Below are 19,329 nucleotides of genomic sequence, written 5' to 3'. Positions count from 1 at the left end.
CACTATCCTTTCTCCTTTGCTGTGGAGCGACAGCACTAAAACAACTTCCCAGTGATCACTTGTGGGTAGGCAGTGCTATTTTTAAAATACAGGTTACAAAATTTCAGTGAGACAGTCGTTTTCCAGAATTATTCAACACTGAATATAAAAATTTCAGGGGGAGAGGAAGGTGAAAATATAAGCTACAATGCTTATATTGTGGAAAAAAATCATATGTATCAAGCAAGTATCACAAACATTTTTACAGTTAATCTGTATACAGCACAAGAGTTCAGAGCATCCCTGTTATTAAGCTATTTGGAGATACTGTTCCCACATCAAAAAATAGAATGCTTAAGACTTTAGGTGTATTGTGTCTGTGGATTAATGAAGCTGATTTCCTGTGAAGCTTTGGCACTCTATCTATGGTCGCTGTCAACATAAAATGTTTACAGAACGGGGGGTTTTAAATATTTTCTACTAGAGCAACTTGCCTGTGAATTTAACCTATTTTAAGTGAGAGATTTCAAATGTATGCATTGAATGGCATACCTCTTCCTAGGGTTTACAGGAGTTAATGTCATGATGTGATTACAGAGAAAGGGAGTAAGAATAGACAGCAAAATGGAAAAGTCTACTTTTGATAGCTATAAGATTAAAACACAAAAACAAGGCAATCAGGTAATGAATTTAGACTATCTAAGAAACTCAGTATCACATTTAGGATCAGCAGAGTGCTAAACTAATGATTTAGGGCCAAGATGATATTTAGAGAGCAAGGCTGAAGAGTTAAAACTAACAGAGACAGCATACCTGTGTTCATTTTGACCTTGGAGGGTTTGTTATTAAAGTCTTCAGTTTTCCTGTAGAAAAAAAATGATGTATTAATTTGTTCACTAGCATGGGGAACAAAATATCATGAAAGAGTGTTTTTGTTTTTGTTCTGTTTTGGTGTACCTGTGAGTTAATATCACATGATCATTAGTCTTATTTAAATTACAGTTTAATAAGGTGGCCAGAATTTATAATTCTATTCAAGTTAAACTTCAATTATTATTGGTCTTATTATCCTAAACATAAACTTATGTTTTTGTTTAATGGTGACCATTGACGGATGAAAATGGAGTGGGGTTTTCATTGTTAAAAATTAAATTGCTAGGGGCTTCCCTGGTGGCGCAGTGGTTGAGAGTCCACCTGCCGATGCAGGGGACACGGGTTCGTGCCCCGGTCTGGGAAGATCCCACATGCTGCGGAGCGGCTGGGCCCGTGAGCCATGGCCGCTGAGCCTGCGCATCTGGAGCCTGTGCTCCGCAACGGGAGAGGCCACAACAGTGAGAGGCCCGCGTAGTGCAAAAAAAAAAATTAAATTGCTTTCATAAACATTTATAATAACAGTTTTTGTTCTCTAAGCCAGAAAGGATCACTGGTTGTTAAGCGTCCTCTTCCAGAATTTTAATAAGCACTCTGGTACTTTGAAATCATTACCTTACATTATTCAATTTATTATACTCAATTTGTTAGAGTTAATTTACTACCAGGGAGTGTTTAATGTATTTAATATGTATGTTGAGCAAATAGTCAAAGAAGATAAGATTCATATATTTTTACAAAGATGCAAGAAATAAATGATTACTACAAAACCCACTTCTGTTTCAGTATCAGATATGGTGGGTTTTCCCATTGAAGTGTTTGCTGTATAGCAATTGAGATTAATTCATTAGAAATGGTGGGGAAAATGGTGCTTGTTGTAGAAAAAAATTTTTTAATATTTGTATTATTTATTGATGTGTGAGATGACTTAGTTCTTTCTCTGCGTATTCTCTTAGCCCATTTTTAGAGTTTCTTATTTATCCATACCCTACAACCAAAGAGAAAGGATAGGCTCTTCAGGAAGCAGTTCTTTTAAGAGGAAGAGCTCTCTGAAAGATGTTTAACCCTGGCCACTTTGCCTTGGCTCCTGAGTAGGGCCTTGTTAATGAACGTGAACTTCCCCTGTACCACACATTCAGTTTCCATGTGCGTTAGCACTCTAACATCTGATAGTTAAAAATTTTTTTATCTATACCTCATGGATGAGTAGGGATAGGGTTGAAATGAAATCATCTGTCATGACCTGTCAAGAAAGACCTTCAGTAAATAAGTTTTTCTTCATTCTCTAAAAAGAGCACCAAATGAGCTTCCTGGCTTTCTGGTGTTTGCCCGTCAGGGTTCTGGCCCTGTCCTCTTTTCTGACCATGTCTCCGGTCCTCATATGTTCTGCTCTAGTCACCATTCATCATTTTCTTTCAACATGGCCATCGAAGTTCACCTCTTATAGAAAGCCTGGTTCTATTTATTACTAATGTGAAATTCTAATCATAAAATTAAAGTATCCAATTGGGAAGACTGGACAGCTACATCAAAAGAATCAAACTGGACTACTTGCTCACACCATGCACAACAATAAATTCAAAATGGATTAAAGACTTAAATGTAAGACCTGAAACCATAAAACTTCTAGAAGGAAATAGAGGCAGTATGCTCTTTGACACTGGCCTTCATAATATTTTTTTTGGATATGTCTCCTCAGGCAAGGGAAACAAAAGCAAAAATAAACAAATGGGACTACATCAAACTAAAAAGCTTTTGCACAGCAAAGGAAACTATCAACAAAACATAAAGACCTCCTACCAAATGGGAGAAGATATTTGCAAACAATTTATCTGATAAGGGGTTAATATCCAAAATATACAAAGAATTCATACAACTTAACATCAAAAAAATCAAACAACCCAATTAAGAATGGGCAGAGGATTTGAATAGGCATTTTTCCAAAGAAGACATACAGATGGCCAACAGGCACGTGAAAAGATGCACAACATCACTAATCATCAGGCAAATGCAAATCAAAACCACAATGAGATATCACCTCACACCTGTCAGAATAATTATTATCAAAAAGACAACAAATAACAAGTGTTGGCAAAGATGTGGAGAAAAGAGTATACCCTCCTGCACTATTGGTGAGAATGTAAATTGTTGCAGCCACTATGGAAAAGAGTATGGAGATTCCTCAGAAAATTAAAAATAGAACTACCGTAAGATCCAGCAATTCCACTCCTGGGTATTTATCCAAAGAAAACAAAAGCACTAATTAGTAAAGATATACACACTCCTATGTTCGTTGCAGCATTATTTACAATAGCTAAGATATGGAAGCCAACCAAGCACCCATCCATACATTAATGGATAAAGAAGATGTGGTATATATGTACAATGGAATATTACTCAGCCATAAAAAAGAACGAAATCTTGCCATTTGTGACAACGTGGGTGGAACTAGAGGGTATAAGTGAAGTAAGTCAGGCAGAGAGCCACAAATACTGTATGACTTCACTTATATGTGGAATCTAAAAAACAAAATGGAATTCCCTGGCAGTCCGTGGTTAGGACTCTGCACTTTCACTGCCAAGGGCGTGGGTTCAGTCTCTGGTCGGGGAACTAAGATCCCACAAGCTGCACAACATGGCCAAAAAAAATTTTTTTTAATAATTAAAAAAACCAAAACAAATGAACAAACATAACAAAACAGAAACAATCACAGATACAGAGAACAAACAGGTGGTTGCCAAAGGGGAGGCGGGGTGGGGAGAAGAGAGAAATAGGTGAGGAAGATTCAGAGGTACAGACTTCCAAGCTGCAAAGTAAAGATGTCACAGGTATGAAATGTACAGTGTGGGGAATACAGTTAATAATTATGTAATATCTTTGTATGGTGACAGATAGTAACTAGACTTAATGTCATGATCATTTTGAAATGTATAGAAATATTGAATCACTATGTTGTGTAACAGAAATTGACATAGTGTTGTAGGTCAACTATACCTCAAAAACAAACAAATGAACAAACAGACTCGTAGAAAAAGAGATCAGATTTGTGGTTGCCAGAGGCAGGGAGTAGGGGGAGGGGGAATTGGATGAAGGAAGTCAAAAAGTACAAACTTCCAGTTATAAGATAAATAAGTACTAGCGATGTAATGTACAACATGATAAATATAATTAACACTGCTTTATGTTATATATGAAAGCTGTTGAGAGAAAATCCTAAGATTTCTCATCACATTGAAAAATATATTATTTTCTGTTTCTTTAATTTTGTATCTATATGAGATGTGGACGTTCACTAACTTATTGTGATCATCCTCTCACGATGTATGTAAGTCAAATCATCATGCTGTTTACCTTAAACTTATACAAGTGCTGTATGTCAATTATATCTCAATAAACTGGAAAAAAGTTTTTTAAACCTACAAAAATTTTTAAATGTGAACACCAGCTAATTATAATGATACCTTCTACCCCAGGGTAGGGGGAGAAATGGGGTAATAAAACAGCATGAAAAAAATACACATAAATGATATGAGATGTATATACAAACCAAGTAGAGAAGGATTTTATCTTTTTTACACCTAGATTGAATTACTAATACCCGGTACTCAATAAATACTAAAGCGATGAGCATATAGAATGGATAAAATCACAGTACTGATGTTCATCCCAGTTTATATTTTAGAGCTATAAACTGAAAACAACACAGATGACATCCTCATTATGTAGTGTTTTGGTATCACCTGATTGTGTATAGTGTCACATTCTGGCCCATCCACCCTGGAAGGACACTGCAGCAGTGTAGGAGAAGCAGGGCAGGAGTAATGTGTACGGTTGCCACATCTAGGACTGAGAGAATTACCACAATGTTACACTGAATTTTACAGTAAAATTTCACAGGCCAATTGACGTTAAATAGTGAATGAAGGAATCTTTATTATGATGAGTTTTATCTCTTATTTTTCAGCTGGTATAAAGAAAGAGGCACATTTCTATTTTCTTTTTCAGAATACAAAAATAAATGTGGTACATAGCTAAGTATGTAGCCTTAATACCTAATGTAGCCTACTTGGTAGCCTTAATACCGCCTGGATTGAAGGGAATGCCAATGAAGTCAGGGAAGAAGGCAGTGGTCAGTGCAGGAGCCTTGAGAAAACTCCATCAGATGTATTTATTTTAATGTCTCAGTAGCAAAACTCCTAATACGTTAACCTTAAATGGACAAAATAAATGGAAAAGTAAAGCCTCAGGGGATGTCTGTGACCACGGCTGACCACGGCTAAAACAAGAAGGAATAAACAAGTCTCCAGAAAAATGAGGACTGTAAAGACATTTCCCAAATTCTATTTATCACTCCTTTTCAAAACACTTGATGTTTAAAGCTGTTTTAAGTTTTAAAACTGAATGACAAAGACAGTGTTTGAGCTGGAACAATACTGATTGATAAAGAAAACATCAAACAGAAGGAAAGTTAACTCTCAGAACACAAAACCTGCTACTCTAATAATGTTTTTTTACCAAGTTAGGGAGCTAATAATCAGCATTTGTTGTTTGAATTCAAATGCCGATATTTACAAATATCTGACACTGAAAAAAGTAAAATAGGATTAACGGGAACAAAGAAAGGCGCCACAAATCCTTGAGCTTTTCATCTTTAAAGTGATGTATCCTGTTACTTATAAATGTAACACGTGAGGTTTTTTAACTTCGCATTGTTTTAGATGTCAAAATGTGAAATGACTAACTTCCTAATCAGGCAAGACATTTTCCAAGTTTTAAAAGAAGAGCCACAGTGATTGAGCTCTGCAGAAGAACCCGAAACCGAAGGCTTCTTGGGTGACTAATAAAAATGCATGATTCTATTTCCATTATTTGTACTAAAGCCATTAACAAGTCCACAACTGAGAACTCTCTTTAGACAGTTTGAACTAAAGCGAATCTAATCTCTTTTGTTCTGTTCTGAAAAAGTGTCTTTGATTGTACTTACATAACAAGCACAGATTATTCTGGAAAGCATCAAATTCCTGGAGTGTTTGCATGCTACTAGGAGAGACAGTATTTCAAGTATTCTCTTAAATTGGAAGTGAACCAGGTCCAAGACTATGAAAACTGACCATAAAATGCAGACTACCTTGAACCTCAGCAGATAATCCACAGAGCAAAAACTATCTGTACATTAGAGTATCTAAATGATATTCAACAGGTGGACCAGAGATGTATTTACTTAAGTTCAGTTCTTGCTGAGGTTTTTATATAAAAGGCAACATTATATGTATCCAATTTGTGTATAGCAATGGATTTGTTTTTCTCATAGGTCAGAGTAGGGTTCTTTCCCAATATGCATTGGCGGTAGATTGTGCTGGTTGTTTGTGCATGGATAAGACATGATTTGGTGGCTATGGTCTTTTAATTCTGCTTGAATTTCAGTGATCAGATCTCTCTCTCTCTCTCTTTTTTTTTTTATGGATCAGAGTCGGCTTTATTTCCAACATGCGTATGACAACAGGTTGGGTAATTTAAGTTTTGAATGAGGATCCTAAGATGTTTGATTGTTCATTCATGGGCACCAACATGACTTTGTGCCCATAATCTTGTAATTCTGCTTGAAATCTTTTGCTCATGAGGCGTCCCATTCTGAAGAGGAGCAGAGGCAAATTCCCTCCTCAATTTTGGCCAAGAATTCTGTGTTAGTCATTTTGTTTTTATAGACTTGATTTTAAGCACCAAGGCCAGCTATACAGCTATAGGACTACATTTTAGCTCGGCTAATGTGAGGAGTTTAAGATTGGAGCCCAAAAGATTTTCCATGGAATAATTTTAATCCAGTAAATTGCTAGGTTATTTTAAATGTGAATTTATTCTATTCACAGTTCATATATAATTCAGAAAAAAAGGACTCACAGATAGTCAAAGTGGTGGGAAAACATTGAGGGATGTTAGATCTCTTAGAGATATTTTAAACACAAGAATAAAAATACGGTGCATATTAATTTTATGCACCAGATTTTAGCCTGAATTTACTTTGAAATGGTATATGTACCACTCTTTCTGCATAAACTACCCTGAGTGGTCAAATCCTTTCTCTCTCTGTGGTAGGATTAGCCCTATTCATAAATGCCAAATGATTTCACTTTTCAATTATAGCCAAATGACTTAATTTAGGTTGTTGACAATTATCTTTAGTTATCTCTTCTAATATATTAATGTGCTGCTTTGAAATGTTCATAGGAAATACCCTAAGTAGTTTATTATGTCCTTTACAGTCCCTGAGCTTAGAAAAATGAGAATCCACGTCTCCCCCTTTTCTGAATGGTTTCTCTGCGTTAACAGCCGGTATATGACGTCAACTCAGGGACTCCTTTGCCTCTTGAGTGGGTGGTACAAATCATCTCAGTCAATAATGAGGGCAGGGCTTCCCTGGTGGCGCAGTGGTTGAGAGTCCGCCTGCCGATGCAGGGGACACGGGTTTGTGCCCCGGTCCGGGAGGATCCCACATGCCGCGAAGAGGCTGGGCCTGTGAGCCACGGCCGCTGAGCCTGCGCGTCCAGAGCCTGTGCTCCACAACGGGAGAGGCCACAGGGGTGAGAGGCCCGCGTACCGCAAATAATAATAATAATAATAATAATGATGAGGGCAGCCTCCACATAAGAACTTAAATCCCTCCCAACATTCCTGAGCTAATGGTGCCTGAAGATGGGTCCTTAGTATTCAGAAGCCAAATCATCCACAGCATTTATATGTGAATGGTGGGATCAGAACACATATAACATCATTTCTAGGAATAAGGCAAAATCATTACTGTGAATAGTGATGAATGAAAGGACACGAGGCCATTGACTATTTTCATAAAAAATACACAGTGTTCTTTCTCATTATACCAAATTTCATGATACCTGGAAAAACTTCCTGAAGAGCACCATATGTTTTTCAAGGAAACTAGCAATTTTCTTTCTGAGACTTTACAATGCAAGCTAGTCAAAATGCGTGTAGATTTTCTGTAAAATGTATACTAGTTAGAAGTCAATCCTGGTAGATAATTTTCTTTCTGATGCTATTCAAAGCCTCAAAGTCTGTGATTTACTCTCTTTTTTAATTATAAAAGAATACTGGTTTCTTTTTGCACTAAATTGTCATGTGATTTAATATTGCTCTAGTATCCTGCTTTCATGGTATCTTTTACTTTTATACTACAATACCTAAGGATGATTATAGGATACATCTAAGTACTTACAAATGCATTTTTTCTAAGACAAAATTATTGATCAACTTGATAGTACAGTACTAGAAAATTTCCATTGGTTTCTATTCTATAAATCAAAAGCCAAGTGTATTCCTAATGAAAATAAGCCAGAACCTTAATGTGGATCTGGTGAGTCAGGCACATCATCAAAGAAACATAGAAAGAATTAGACTATAGAAATACATGTTATAGGTGAACTGAATAGTGTTGGAAGGATAGGTCTTGAAGTCAAGTGGGCCTGGATTCAAATCCAGTTTTGCCCATTTCCAGCCATCTAAATGATTTATAGCAACATTGTTATCATCTTCGGCAGTAGCAAGTAGCAAGTAGGCAGTAGCAAGATCAACCCCCCTCCCCCCAGTGCAGCAAACCATCCCCGAATTGGATAACTGGCATCATGCCCAGTCACCAATATTTTGAATATTTTGAGACAGACTTTTACCTTTGATTGAGTCATGAGAGTATAATCTAGACTTTCCTGAAAACACACAGACTATATTTTATTGCTTTAAATTAAACTAAGCCACCACAGTTCGTAAGGTTTATTTGTATGTATTTTCCCATTACTCAATTATTCCATGCCCAACTTAGCAACATACTGGAATTGAAAAGGAATTCTGCTTTCCAGGCAGCTTTTCTTTCCTCCTTAAACAGAGCCTTCTTTTAGCAAAGTTCTCCCCCTGCCCCCCTCCACTGCAGTGAATAAGAGGAGACAGACCTAAAGAAATGGTTCAATCAAACACTTGCCTCCTATGCCAGCTAAGTCATTGCTATTGAACCTAAGGGAAAGTGACACTTAAAGGTTGTGATAATTAGCCTTTAAAAAAAGACTTTCCATTACCTTTGACAGCTTATAACCCAAGGTGATGGTTGGAGGAAAGAGATGTCTGTAAAATGTCACATAAAGAATTGTGTGGCAGATTGCAGAGTGATAGCATCCTGATGACAGCCATTCCTGTTTAGTTCACTAAGTGAAAGTATCTCCCCTGCTTTCCACCATTGCAGAGAGTACCATAAATTTCTACTTTGAGGAGCAAATCTTTGATCTTTGGGAAAAAAAACGTTTACTTCTTTCTTTCTGATTTGGAAGAAGTAAAACTGTCTCTATTTGCAGATGACATGATATTACATATAGAAAACCCTAAACATTCTACCAAAAAACTTTTAGAACTAATAAACGAATTTGGTAAAGTTTCAGGATACAAAATCAATGTGCAAAAATCAGTTGCATTTCTATACACTAATAGCAAAATATCAGAAAGAGAAATTAAGAAAGTAATCCCATTTAAAAATGCATCAAAAAGAACAAAATACATAGGAATAAATGAAACCAAGGAGGTGAAAAATCCGTACACTAAAAACTGTAAGACATTGATGGAAGAAAAGGAAGAAGAAATGGAAGAAGAGATAAATAAATGGAAAGCTATTTCAGGCTCATGGATTGGAAGAATAGTGTTAAAATGTCCATACTACCCAAAACAATCTACAGATTCAGTGCAATCCCTACCAAAATTCAAGTGGCATTTTTCACAGAAATAGAAAAAACGGTTCTAAAATTTGTATGAAATCACAAAAAACCAAATGAATAGCCAAAGCAATCTTGAGAAAGAAGAATAAAACTAGAGGCATCACACTTCCTGATTTCAAACTATATTACAAAGCTATAGAAATAAAAAAAATGGCATTGGCATAAAAACAGATACATAGACGAATGGAACAGAATAGAGAGCCCAGAAATAAACCCATGCAAATATGGTCAATTAATTTATGGCAAAGGAGCCAAGAATATACGATGGGGAAAGAGGATAGTCTCTTCAGTGGTGCTGGGAAAACTGGCCAGCCACATGCAAAAGAATGAAACTGGACCGCTATCTTATACCATATACAAAAATCAACTCATGGGAATCCCTGGTGGTCCGGTGGGTAAGATTCCATGCTCCCACTGCACGGGACCTGGGTTCAATCCCTGGTCAGGGAACTAGATCCCGCATGCTGTAACTAAGACCCGGCACAGCCAAATAAATAAATAAATATTAAAAAAAAAAATCAACTCAAAGTGGACTAAAGACATGAATGTAAGACCTAAAACCATAAAACTCCCATAAGAAAACATAAGGCATAAGCTTGACTTTGGTCTTGGCAATGATTTTTTGTATTTGACAACAAAAGCAAGGCAACAAAAGCAAAAATAAGCCAGTAAGAGTACATCAAACAGGCTTCCCTGGTGGCGCAGTGGTTGAGAGTCCGCCTGCCGATGCAGGGGACGCGGGTTCGTGCCCCGGTCCGGGAAGATCCCACATGCTGCGGAGCGGCTGGGTCCGTGAGCCATGGCCGCTGAGCCTGCGCGTCCGGAGCCTGTGCTCCACAACGGGAGAGGCCACAACAGTGAGAGGCCCGCGTACCACAAAAAAAAAAAAAAAAAAAAAACCAGTACATCAAACTAAAAACTTCTGCACAGCAAAGGATATCATCACAAAAGGAAAAGACAACCTGCAGAATGGGAGACAATATCTGTAAGTCATATATCCGATAAAAGGTTAATATCCAAAATATTTAAAGAACTCATACAACTCAACTGTAAAAAGCCAAAAACCAGATTAAAATAAAATAAAACTCAAAAAACCAAATTGATTTAAAAACAGGCGGAGGCACTGAACAGACTTTTTTCCAAAGAAGGACATACAGTGGCCAACAGGTACATGAAAAAGTGCGAAACATTACTAATCATCAGGGGAATGCAAATCAAAACCACAGTGAGATTTCACTTCACACCTGTCAGAATGGCTATTATCAAAAAGACAAGAGATAACAATTGCTGGTGAAAATGTGGGGAAAAGGAAACCCTTGTGCACTGTTGGTGGGAATAAATTGGTACAGGTACTATGGGAAAAAATATGGAGGTTCCTCAGAAAATTAAAAATAGAACTATCATGTAATCTAGCAATCCCACTTCAGGGTATAAATCCAAAGGAAATGAAAACAGAATATTGAAGAGATACCTGCACTCCCATGTTCACTGCAGCATTATTCACAATAGTCAAGATATGGAAACAACTTATGTGTCCACCAACTGACGAATGGATGAAGATGCGGTATATTTACACAATGGAATATTTATTCAACCGTGAGAAAGAAGGAAATCATGTCGTTTGTGACAGCATGGATGAACCTTGAAGGTATTATGCTAAGCAAAATAAGTAAGACAGAGAAAGACAAATACTGTGTGGTATCACTTATGTGTGGAACCTAAAAAAGAAAAAAAGTCAAATTCATAGATACAGAGAGTAGGAAAGTGGTTGCCAGGGGCTGGGGGGTGGGGGAAATGGGGAGAGTTTGGTAAAAATGCACAAACTTTCAGCTATAAGATAAATAAGGTCTGAGGATCTAATGTAAAACATGATGACTATGATTGATAACACTGTATTGTATAATTGAAATTTGCTAAGAGAGTAGAACTTAAATGTTCTCACCAAAAAAAAAAAAAAAAAAAAAAAGATTAATATGTGAAGTGATGGATGTGTTAACTAGATGGGGAGAATCCTTCCACAGTGTATACGTATATCATCGCTATGTACACTTTAAATATGTTACAATTGTATACGTCAATTATAACTTCCATAAAGCTGAAATTTAAAAATGTTAATAACAGTTATGTTCAATGTAAAAACATTGAAAATAAAAGAACCATTTTTTTAAAATTTGAGCTTTGCTAAATTTCCTTTTTTTAAAAATTAAAAAACTTTTTGTATTGAAGTATAGTTGATTTACAATGCTGTGTTAATTTCTGCTGTACAGCAAAGTGACTGAGTTATATACATTTATAGATTCTTTTTTGTGTGTGTGTGTGGTACGCGGGCCTCTCACTGTTGTGGCCTCTCCCATTGCGGAGCACAGGCTCTGGACACACAGGCTCAGCGGCCGTGGCTCACGGGCCCAGCCACTCCGCGGCATGTGGGATCCTCCCGGACCGGGGTACGAACGCGTGTCCCCTGCATAGGCAGGCAGACTCTCAACCACTGCGCCACCAGGGAAGCCCTATAGATTCTTTTTTATATTCTTTTCCATGTGGTTTATCCCAGGATATTGAATATAGTTCCGTGAGCTATACAGTAGGATCTTGTTGTTTATTTATAAATTTCCTCCTATTTTTAATTTTAAAACCTTTCATTTTGGGCTTCCCTGGTGGCGCAGTGGTTAAGAATCCACCTGCCAATGCAGGGGACACGGGTTCGAGCCCTGGCCCGGGAAGATCCCACATGCCACAGAGCAACTAAGCCCGTGTGCCACAACTACTGAGCCTGCGCTCTAGAGCCCGCGAGCCACAACTACTGAGCCCGTGTGCCACAACTACTGAAACCCACGCGCCTAGAGCCTGTGCTCCGCAACAAGAGAAGCCCCCGCAATAAGAAGCCCGCGCACTGCAACGAAGAGTAGCCCCCGCTCGCCCCAACTAGAGAAAGCCTGCGCCCGGTAACAAAGACCCAACGCAGCCAAAAATAAATAAATTAATTAAATTTTTAAAAAACCTTTCATTTTAATTTTTATATATTGATATCACAAATCATCGGATATAAAAAGAAATTATGTCATCTCATTTAGTTTTTTATATATCATATTTAGACTTTAAGTGGAAACAAACATTAAATGCTGTGGCAGTAATAAAGATGTATCATTTTATGTGTGTTTTATTTCTTAAACCACAACTTCTGAAAAGGACCTTGGATCAATCATCTTGATTTTTAGATTAGGCTTTTGAGGATAAGAGAAATGACTGCTCCAAGATCAAACAGTAAAAAGCTGACCCTCAAAAATGACTTAGCTTTCTTGACTGTTAGTGAAAAAAAGGCGTCTCCTTTTAAGGCATCTTGAAATGTCAACTGAAATCAAGATAATTCCCCTCAACACATTACAGTTAATTATAATACATTACATTAGGCATAGTTGCCTAATTGAGTGGTGATATGTTGGGGGTTCCAGGAGAGAAGGAGGTGTGGTACGAGGCAGGCCTGGCTGATGAATAAGTAAGGGCTGTTAGCAGAGGACCATAGGATTTATTCTTCTAGAACTAATATGGAAATAATGGTTGCTTATGACAAGGATTTCTTTTGCCCGACGACTGCACAAGCCCAAATAGAAGGCTCTATTTAGACTTAAGCCTAGACCAATAGCTATTGCTATTTTTTTTTCAGAAAACGTCAGGATTTTAAGTTGAGAATGTTTATTTTAATGTATTTCCATGGCAATGTTATTTTATGAACTAACCGTTAAATAATTCTGCTTATTGTTAATTGACTATTAAAGAAACAGTCATATTTTTTCTTTTGATTGAACGAACACACCTGCTTCCTGAACACCTGAAATAACGTTTACATAACTTAGCAAGGGCAAAAGCCTGCTGTATACCGCCAGTGGTGGTACAAACCTGTGTTTGTGTGTGCCTCAGATATGAAATGGTGGAACTCTGCTTGCTACGTGGAATTTGAATTTTGGGGGGGTGGTGGTGATACGAAATTTGCTCTAATTTGGTCATATAACATTTAAAGAGTATTTCTCTTGCAAAGTTTATTTAGAATGAAAATGTATCTCAAGTCACTTCACATATACCTTAAGGTCATTGGACTAATTTGTGAAAATCCAAGGAAGAAAATAAGAGACCACTGGGGGAAAATACTGCCTCTGAAGAAATTTTGAATCTATTAAAATTTGAACCTTTTGATATTTTTGTTGGCAAAAATATCAAAAAGTGGGCAGCTTATGACACTATTCATTCGGAGCCAATGAAAATAGATAATAAAGATAAATATCTTCCCTTTTCATTGTTAAAATTATTTATTTCTGTAATATTTGGAGTGCAAAAGTAGTTCACTAGATCTTTAACGAGAAGTCTGGCAAAATTCTTCATGACATCTCTAGGTACTAACTGTAAAAGTGTTAGGTGGAATTAGAGGTGAATGAAAAATCATTTTCAGTAGTGCCTTCCCCTGCCCATGTATCTTCAACATTTTTATTTTGGGGAAGAATACCTGGCATGCTTATCAGTTCTACAGAAGGCATACATGCGAGAGAGGATAGGTAATAAGTAGAAAAACAGATTATCTTGACAGGCTGAATTAAACTTCAACAGGGATAAATAAGTCTTGCAATTTAGCTAAACCAAATTATTTCATGATTAGGTTGAAAAGATTGATTTCTCAAAACTTTATCTGAAATACATCTAGGAGCTTCAGTGGGCTGTGAGCTCAGTGTGACATAGTGCTTTAAAATATAATTATATAAAAATGAACAGTGGTTGCAGAAATCAAGGAAGATTATGATCCCACTTTTATGGCCATGTTGGCACCTCCTCACCGCAATTTTAAAATGTCGTCTTTTTGCTGTTGTCCACGAACCAACTCGGTATGGATGTGAGTGTCTCACCAGGTTTTAGGGCCTGGCACTGAATGCTGAAGGGAGGTGGTGAGGCCACTGTGTGATTTGGTGGAAAGAGCTGCCACGAGAGTGTTCGCAGCAGCAGGAAAGTTACTGACCGTACCCTGATTTGTTGTTGTTGTTATTGTCTTATCTCAGGGAAATCATCCCAGTGGCTTTTAGGATTCATGCTCTTAAATCATCCACACTTATGCTTTGCACTGACAGGGAGACAGATAACAGTCATAACTAGAAGTTTCAATATTCCCTTCAGATGTCCCTGCATTTAAGAAAGATGATATACAAATGAGACTGTTTTCTCCGTGCTGGGTTTTTAACAATCTGTTTTACAACTCTCATCAGAAAGGATGTAAATGACTCCATCCTAGAACTAAGTGCTTTAATAATTCGGAATTATACAACAAAACTGGGGTTGCTATCTATTGCTCTTTTGCTCAGCAAAATGCCAATCCAAATGACCTCACTTCTAGGTCTTACCCAATTCACATGTACCCAGCATTCTTCATTTTTTATACCTAATATAGTTCTTTGTACCCTGGCACTATTTAAAGCTAAAACTTTCACTGAGTCCACCAAAAATAGGCAAAGAAAACAACCTACAAATTCATACTTAAATTATACTTCGGAGAACAGTGAAAATTATTTGAACAAAGATTTTGTCGTTTCATAACACCTTTACCTGACACATTTGCTGCATCTAGAAATGGTTGGAATAGTCTTTTAGATGATTGTTGGGCATATTTTAACATAGATAGTTAAATCTTACTTGATCTGTTCTTTATTAGTCTTTTTTCCCCCTTTTACCTATGGGAACAAGCCTTCCACTTCCTTCCTTTTATTTTGGACTGCCGCTGCTCTTTGAAAAGCAGAAAGACTTCATCTTGACATCACAACTGCATGAGGAGAGGAACTCTTTCAGGGCAGGCTGGGTTCCCCTGCAGGGTAAGCTGTGGCATGAGGTCATGACCTTAAGGACCCACCCTGGGCTTTTTGTTCACGCTGACTCTACTGTGTTCTACTTCAGGTTCACAGGTAGAGACTCTCTGCCATGAACATTCCCATGACAAAAGTCTGACACTCACTGATTTCAATATCATTTCTTCTCTGTTAATACAGAGCAGAGCATTCCCTCATTTCTCTCGCAACATTTGGAAACCTAGAAACGGTGTTGTGCCCATGTGCTATCACACCGATTCTAGCAAATATATTTGAGGAGAGCGATCACATTTCTATTTTCTAATGTGAACTCATCCTTGTGGGAATGGTGCCTGTCTGCCCTTCCTGTGTCAGGGTAAGAAAACGGAGCTCATCATATTACAATTCATAAATGTATCAAATCGACAATTTGTACACCTTAAGCTTACAAAATGTTGTATGTCAGTTACATCTCAATTAAAAAAAAAGAAAATATAGCTCATATTGGGAAGGAGCAAAAGATAATGGGTGGGCCAGAACGTTAGCAACTTTCTTTTTGTGGGAGGGGCGACTTCTGAAATATACATATACCCTCATCAGCAGCTAGTAAGTGGCAGAGTCAGGATTTAACAACCCATGTTTTAGGGAACTTTCAGGTACATGCTCTTAACATTCCATTATATCCTTCACTGTATTAAAGTGGGTATCAGTGTTTAGTCTTATGTGTGTATATGTGCTTGGGCAAATCTCTGTACTTCTTTCTGCCTGAGTGTTTTAATTTATAAAATGAAAAGCTTGTTTTAAAATTCAAAAGCATTTAAGGTCCTTTTATGGTGTGAAATTTTCTTAAATCCAAGAAGGGTATATTTAGCTGACTTATATTTATTGCAAACCTTTACAGTGCAAACCAATATGCTTACTAATATGATTGTATATAATATAAAGCAGAATCTTACTGGAAGTCAATATTTTAATGACTCATTTACACATTAAAATTCAGAAGAAAGAGATTTTAAAAGATCTGTATTTCTAATAGCATCAGTATGAGATAGATGTGTATTAGTACAAGTCCAAGCCATCATCCAAGGATGTTTTCCTCTTAGCTGCTTAGTTTACTTAAATCCAGAAATGAGATCTATAGACCTCTTTCTATATAACATGTCTTCCCATATTATCTCACGTGTCCTTCAATGGAGATGATCAATTTTAGGATTTCATCTCACCTAAAACAATATCCATTTTATAAATGTACATCCAAAACTATTTGTCTAAAATTAAACTTCAGTCAATAAATTATTACCACCTTTTTAAAGCTTTCTTCATTATGGGTGGTGTGATGGTGTCAGGGATATTGGGAGTGACAAGAATCATTGATTTTTTTGGTTTTCTATTAGGATTTGCAGTGGAAAAAACAGGTCAAGAATGCGGTTTCAAATTCCAAATGTTACATTATTTTGCATATCTCGTATTTCAGAGAGTAAAGTCTGTTGACCTTTGAGGAAACAAAAGCCTAAAAGATCTCAGCACATTGTGTTCCAAACTAGTATTTTCATTACATTTTCTTACTGACTGAATTAGTCATGTCATCACTTGCTAAACTATAATAGCATGGGAAGTACAGTGGTATTTCACGTTATTTTTCACGTGGATGATTGCTGTTACATGCTTTGGTTAATGTTGAAGTTTGGCATCAGGCTCACAAGCAAGTTGCCAAAGTCTTATGACCCACAGAAATTTCAATCAGCCTGTTCCCCTTTTCAGAATCTTTGGAATTTGAATGTTTACTTAGCATAAATTATGATTTAATATATTAGGTTATTTGTATGGTAACTATGTGATAAATGTGTCATTAAGTTAAAGTCATTGAGAAAGACAATCAAATTAAGGAGAAGTATGAATTAGCGAATGTTTGTGCAGAAACAATTTATTTTCCTTTAAAAACATGGATTAACTCTAGGTCCAGGAAATAATGCCAAAACTGGGTTCTTTGGAGTCCTAGTTTAATAAACACATAAGAATGATTAGTATATATGGCATCAAATTACATGCAGTAAATGTTTCATAAAAGGTTTTTTATGTAGTTTAGGTATTTATGCTAGCATTTTCTTTAAGAACCTAGCTTTTAATATCATCAAAAGTAAATGGCAGCCTAGACCCTGATTATCTGATTATCCTCATTTGTAAATTGATACATTTAAGTTAAAACTCAAATATACTTCATATTTATTTCCCATTTCATGCTGGGTTCATGGTATTCCCCTCTCCCCAAACCTCACCCCATTTTCTAGCATGCCCTACCTCAGAGAACGGCAGCATTCATTCATTATTTAATGCATTAATTCATAACTCAAAAAATTTGAAAGGCAGGCACTGTATAAGCAGAACTTGGGGTTCACCCTTGACAACTCCCTCTCCGTCTCCCTCAACTCTGTATTAAACAAGAGACATTTAGCCCTGGAAAGGATACTATGCCTCTATCTCAGCCGCACAGCTCATTTGGCCAAGAGATTTGGGTGTGAGAGGATATGCATTTTTAGCTCTCTGGACTTTACAAGGGCCAGATACAGGTTAAGCATAATTTAAAATCCAGAGTCAGGAGATGGGAGTGCATGAGGGTTAACAGTGATACAGGGACTAATATTATTGCTTCGTGTTCCTAGGACAGCAATGAACACTAAATGGATATCTTCCAGTGGTATATAGGTAGGGGACAGCAAGGCAGATAATATCAGCTCTTCATATCTAGCTTACCACTCCTTATCCCAACACAATGATTGCTGTTACTTTGTTGGGGGGTGAGTGGGTCTCAAGTATACACAACTGGATAAATTGTAATCCTTGGCTTGTGACAAGGTCTAATCATAATCCATGTACATCTCCTTCCCACCCTCCCTCTCTTACTTATCACTAAATACCTACATACCCACCATCTAAAACAAAAGATAGCCTTTGAAAGGAAGCTACATCTAACCAGATGGTCTTGGCCATTATTCTATCCTTTGCCTCCGGACACCTGAAATAACCATCACTCTGAATTCCATGTGGGTCATTCTCTTGCTTTCCTTATTATCTACTTTCATTGAAGATATATGTTTATACATCTTCTACAAGTACACTCATTTTTGTTGTTTTTATCTTTGTAATGATGTCATTGTTCTGGATATAACCATATTCCTAAGATTTATCCCTATTGCTGCCTGTTTCTGTAGTGTGTTCCTTTTGCCTTCCCTATAATAGTCTATTGTGTGAATATACCACAGTTTATATATTTGCTTTCTTCTAAGTGAGCATGTGGGTTGCTTCTAGATTTTTGCTATTCTTGTATAGAGCTGCCATGAATATTTATATACATGTTTCTTATTGCTTTGCTTATCAATGAACTCCTTGCCAGAGAACTTAAATGATAATAATAGCTCCTATTTAAGTGCTTTCTATGTGTTGGGAACTATTCTAACAATATTACATACACAGTAATTCACTTGAGCCTCACAGTAACCAAACCAGGTAAATACTATTGTTATTTTACTGACTAAAGAAACAAAAACTCAGAGAAGTTAAGAAACTTGCCCAAAGTCACACAGCTATTAAGTAACAGAGTCAAGCTTGGGAACCTAGGCAGTTTGGCTTCAGAGTTTGTGTTCTTAAACACTGCACTGTAATGTCTCTCCTAGATCTAAGAAGCTTTAGAATTACAACAGTTTATAATATATAGTTTGGCTATTGACCAAAATTTGAGTGTGGGACTGTCATAATTTGGATTGATCAATGTACAGTATACCTTGTAATGAACAATACTGAAAATGCACAGGCCTAGCATAACTACTCTAAAACACATGTTCATGTAAACTTCCTTGTATATCTTTTATCATTGGCACAAGGCTCTTGGCAAATTTGTTTCA

General features: G+C 36.9%; 1 protein-coding gene across 4 annotated transcripts in view; it reads right to left on the bottom strand.

Annotated features, from left to right (window-relative positions):
* Window positions 1–19,329, bottom strand: part of SORBS2 (sorbin and SH3 domain containing 2) — a 209,404-nt gene that overhangs the window by 94,712 nt on the left and 95,363 nt on the right. For all 4 annotated transcript variants that reach the window (XM_082608349.1, XM_082608346.1, XM_082608347.1 and 1 more), the window contains exon 3: window positions 793–842. In XM_082608349.1, coding sequence (XP_082464475.1) covers window positions 793–802 — 10 coding nt within the window. In that variant the 5' untranslated portion in view covers window positions 803–842. The remainder of the gene's footprint in view (window positions 1–792; window positions 843–19,329) is intronic.

Source organism: Mesoplodon mirus (genome assembly GCF_964341445.2).
Source record: "Mesoplodon mirus genome assembly, chromosome: 20".
Classification (NCBI taxonomy): Eukaryota; Metazoa; Chordata; class Mammalia; order Artiodactyla; family Ziphiidae; genus Mesoplodon; species Mesoplodon mirus.
The sequence above is the reverse complement of the archived record's forward strand: the minus strand, read 5'-3'. Positions and strand labels throughout refer to the sequence as shown.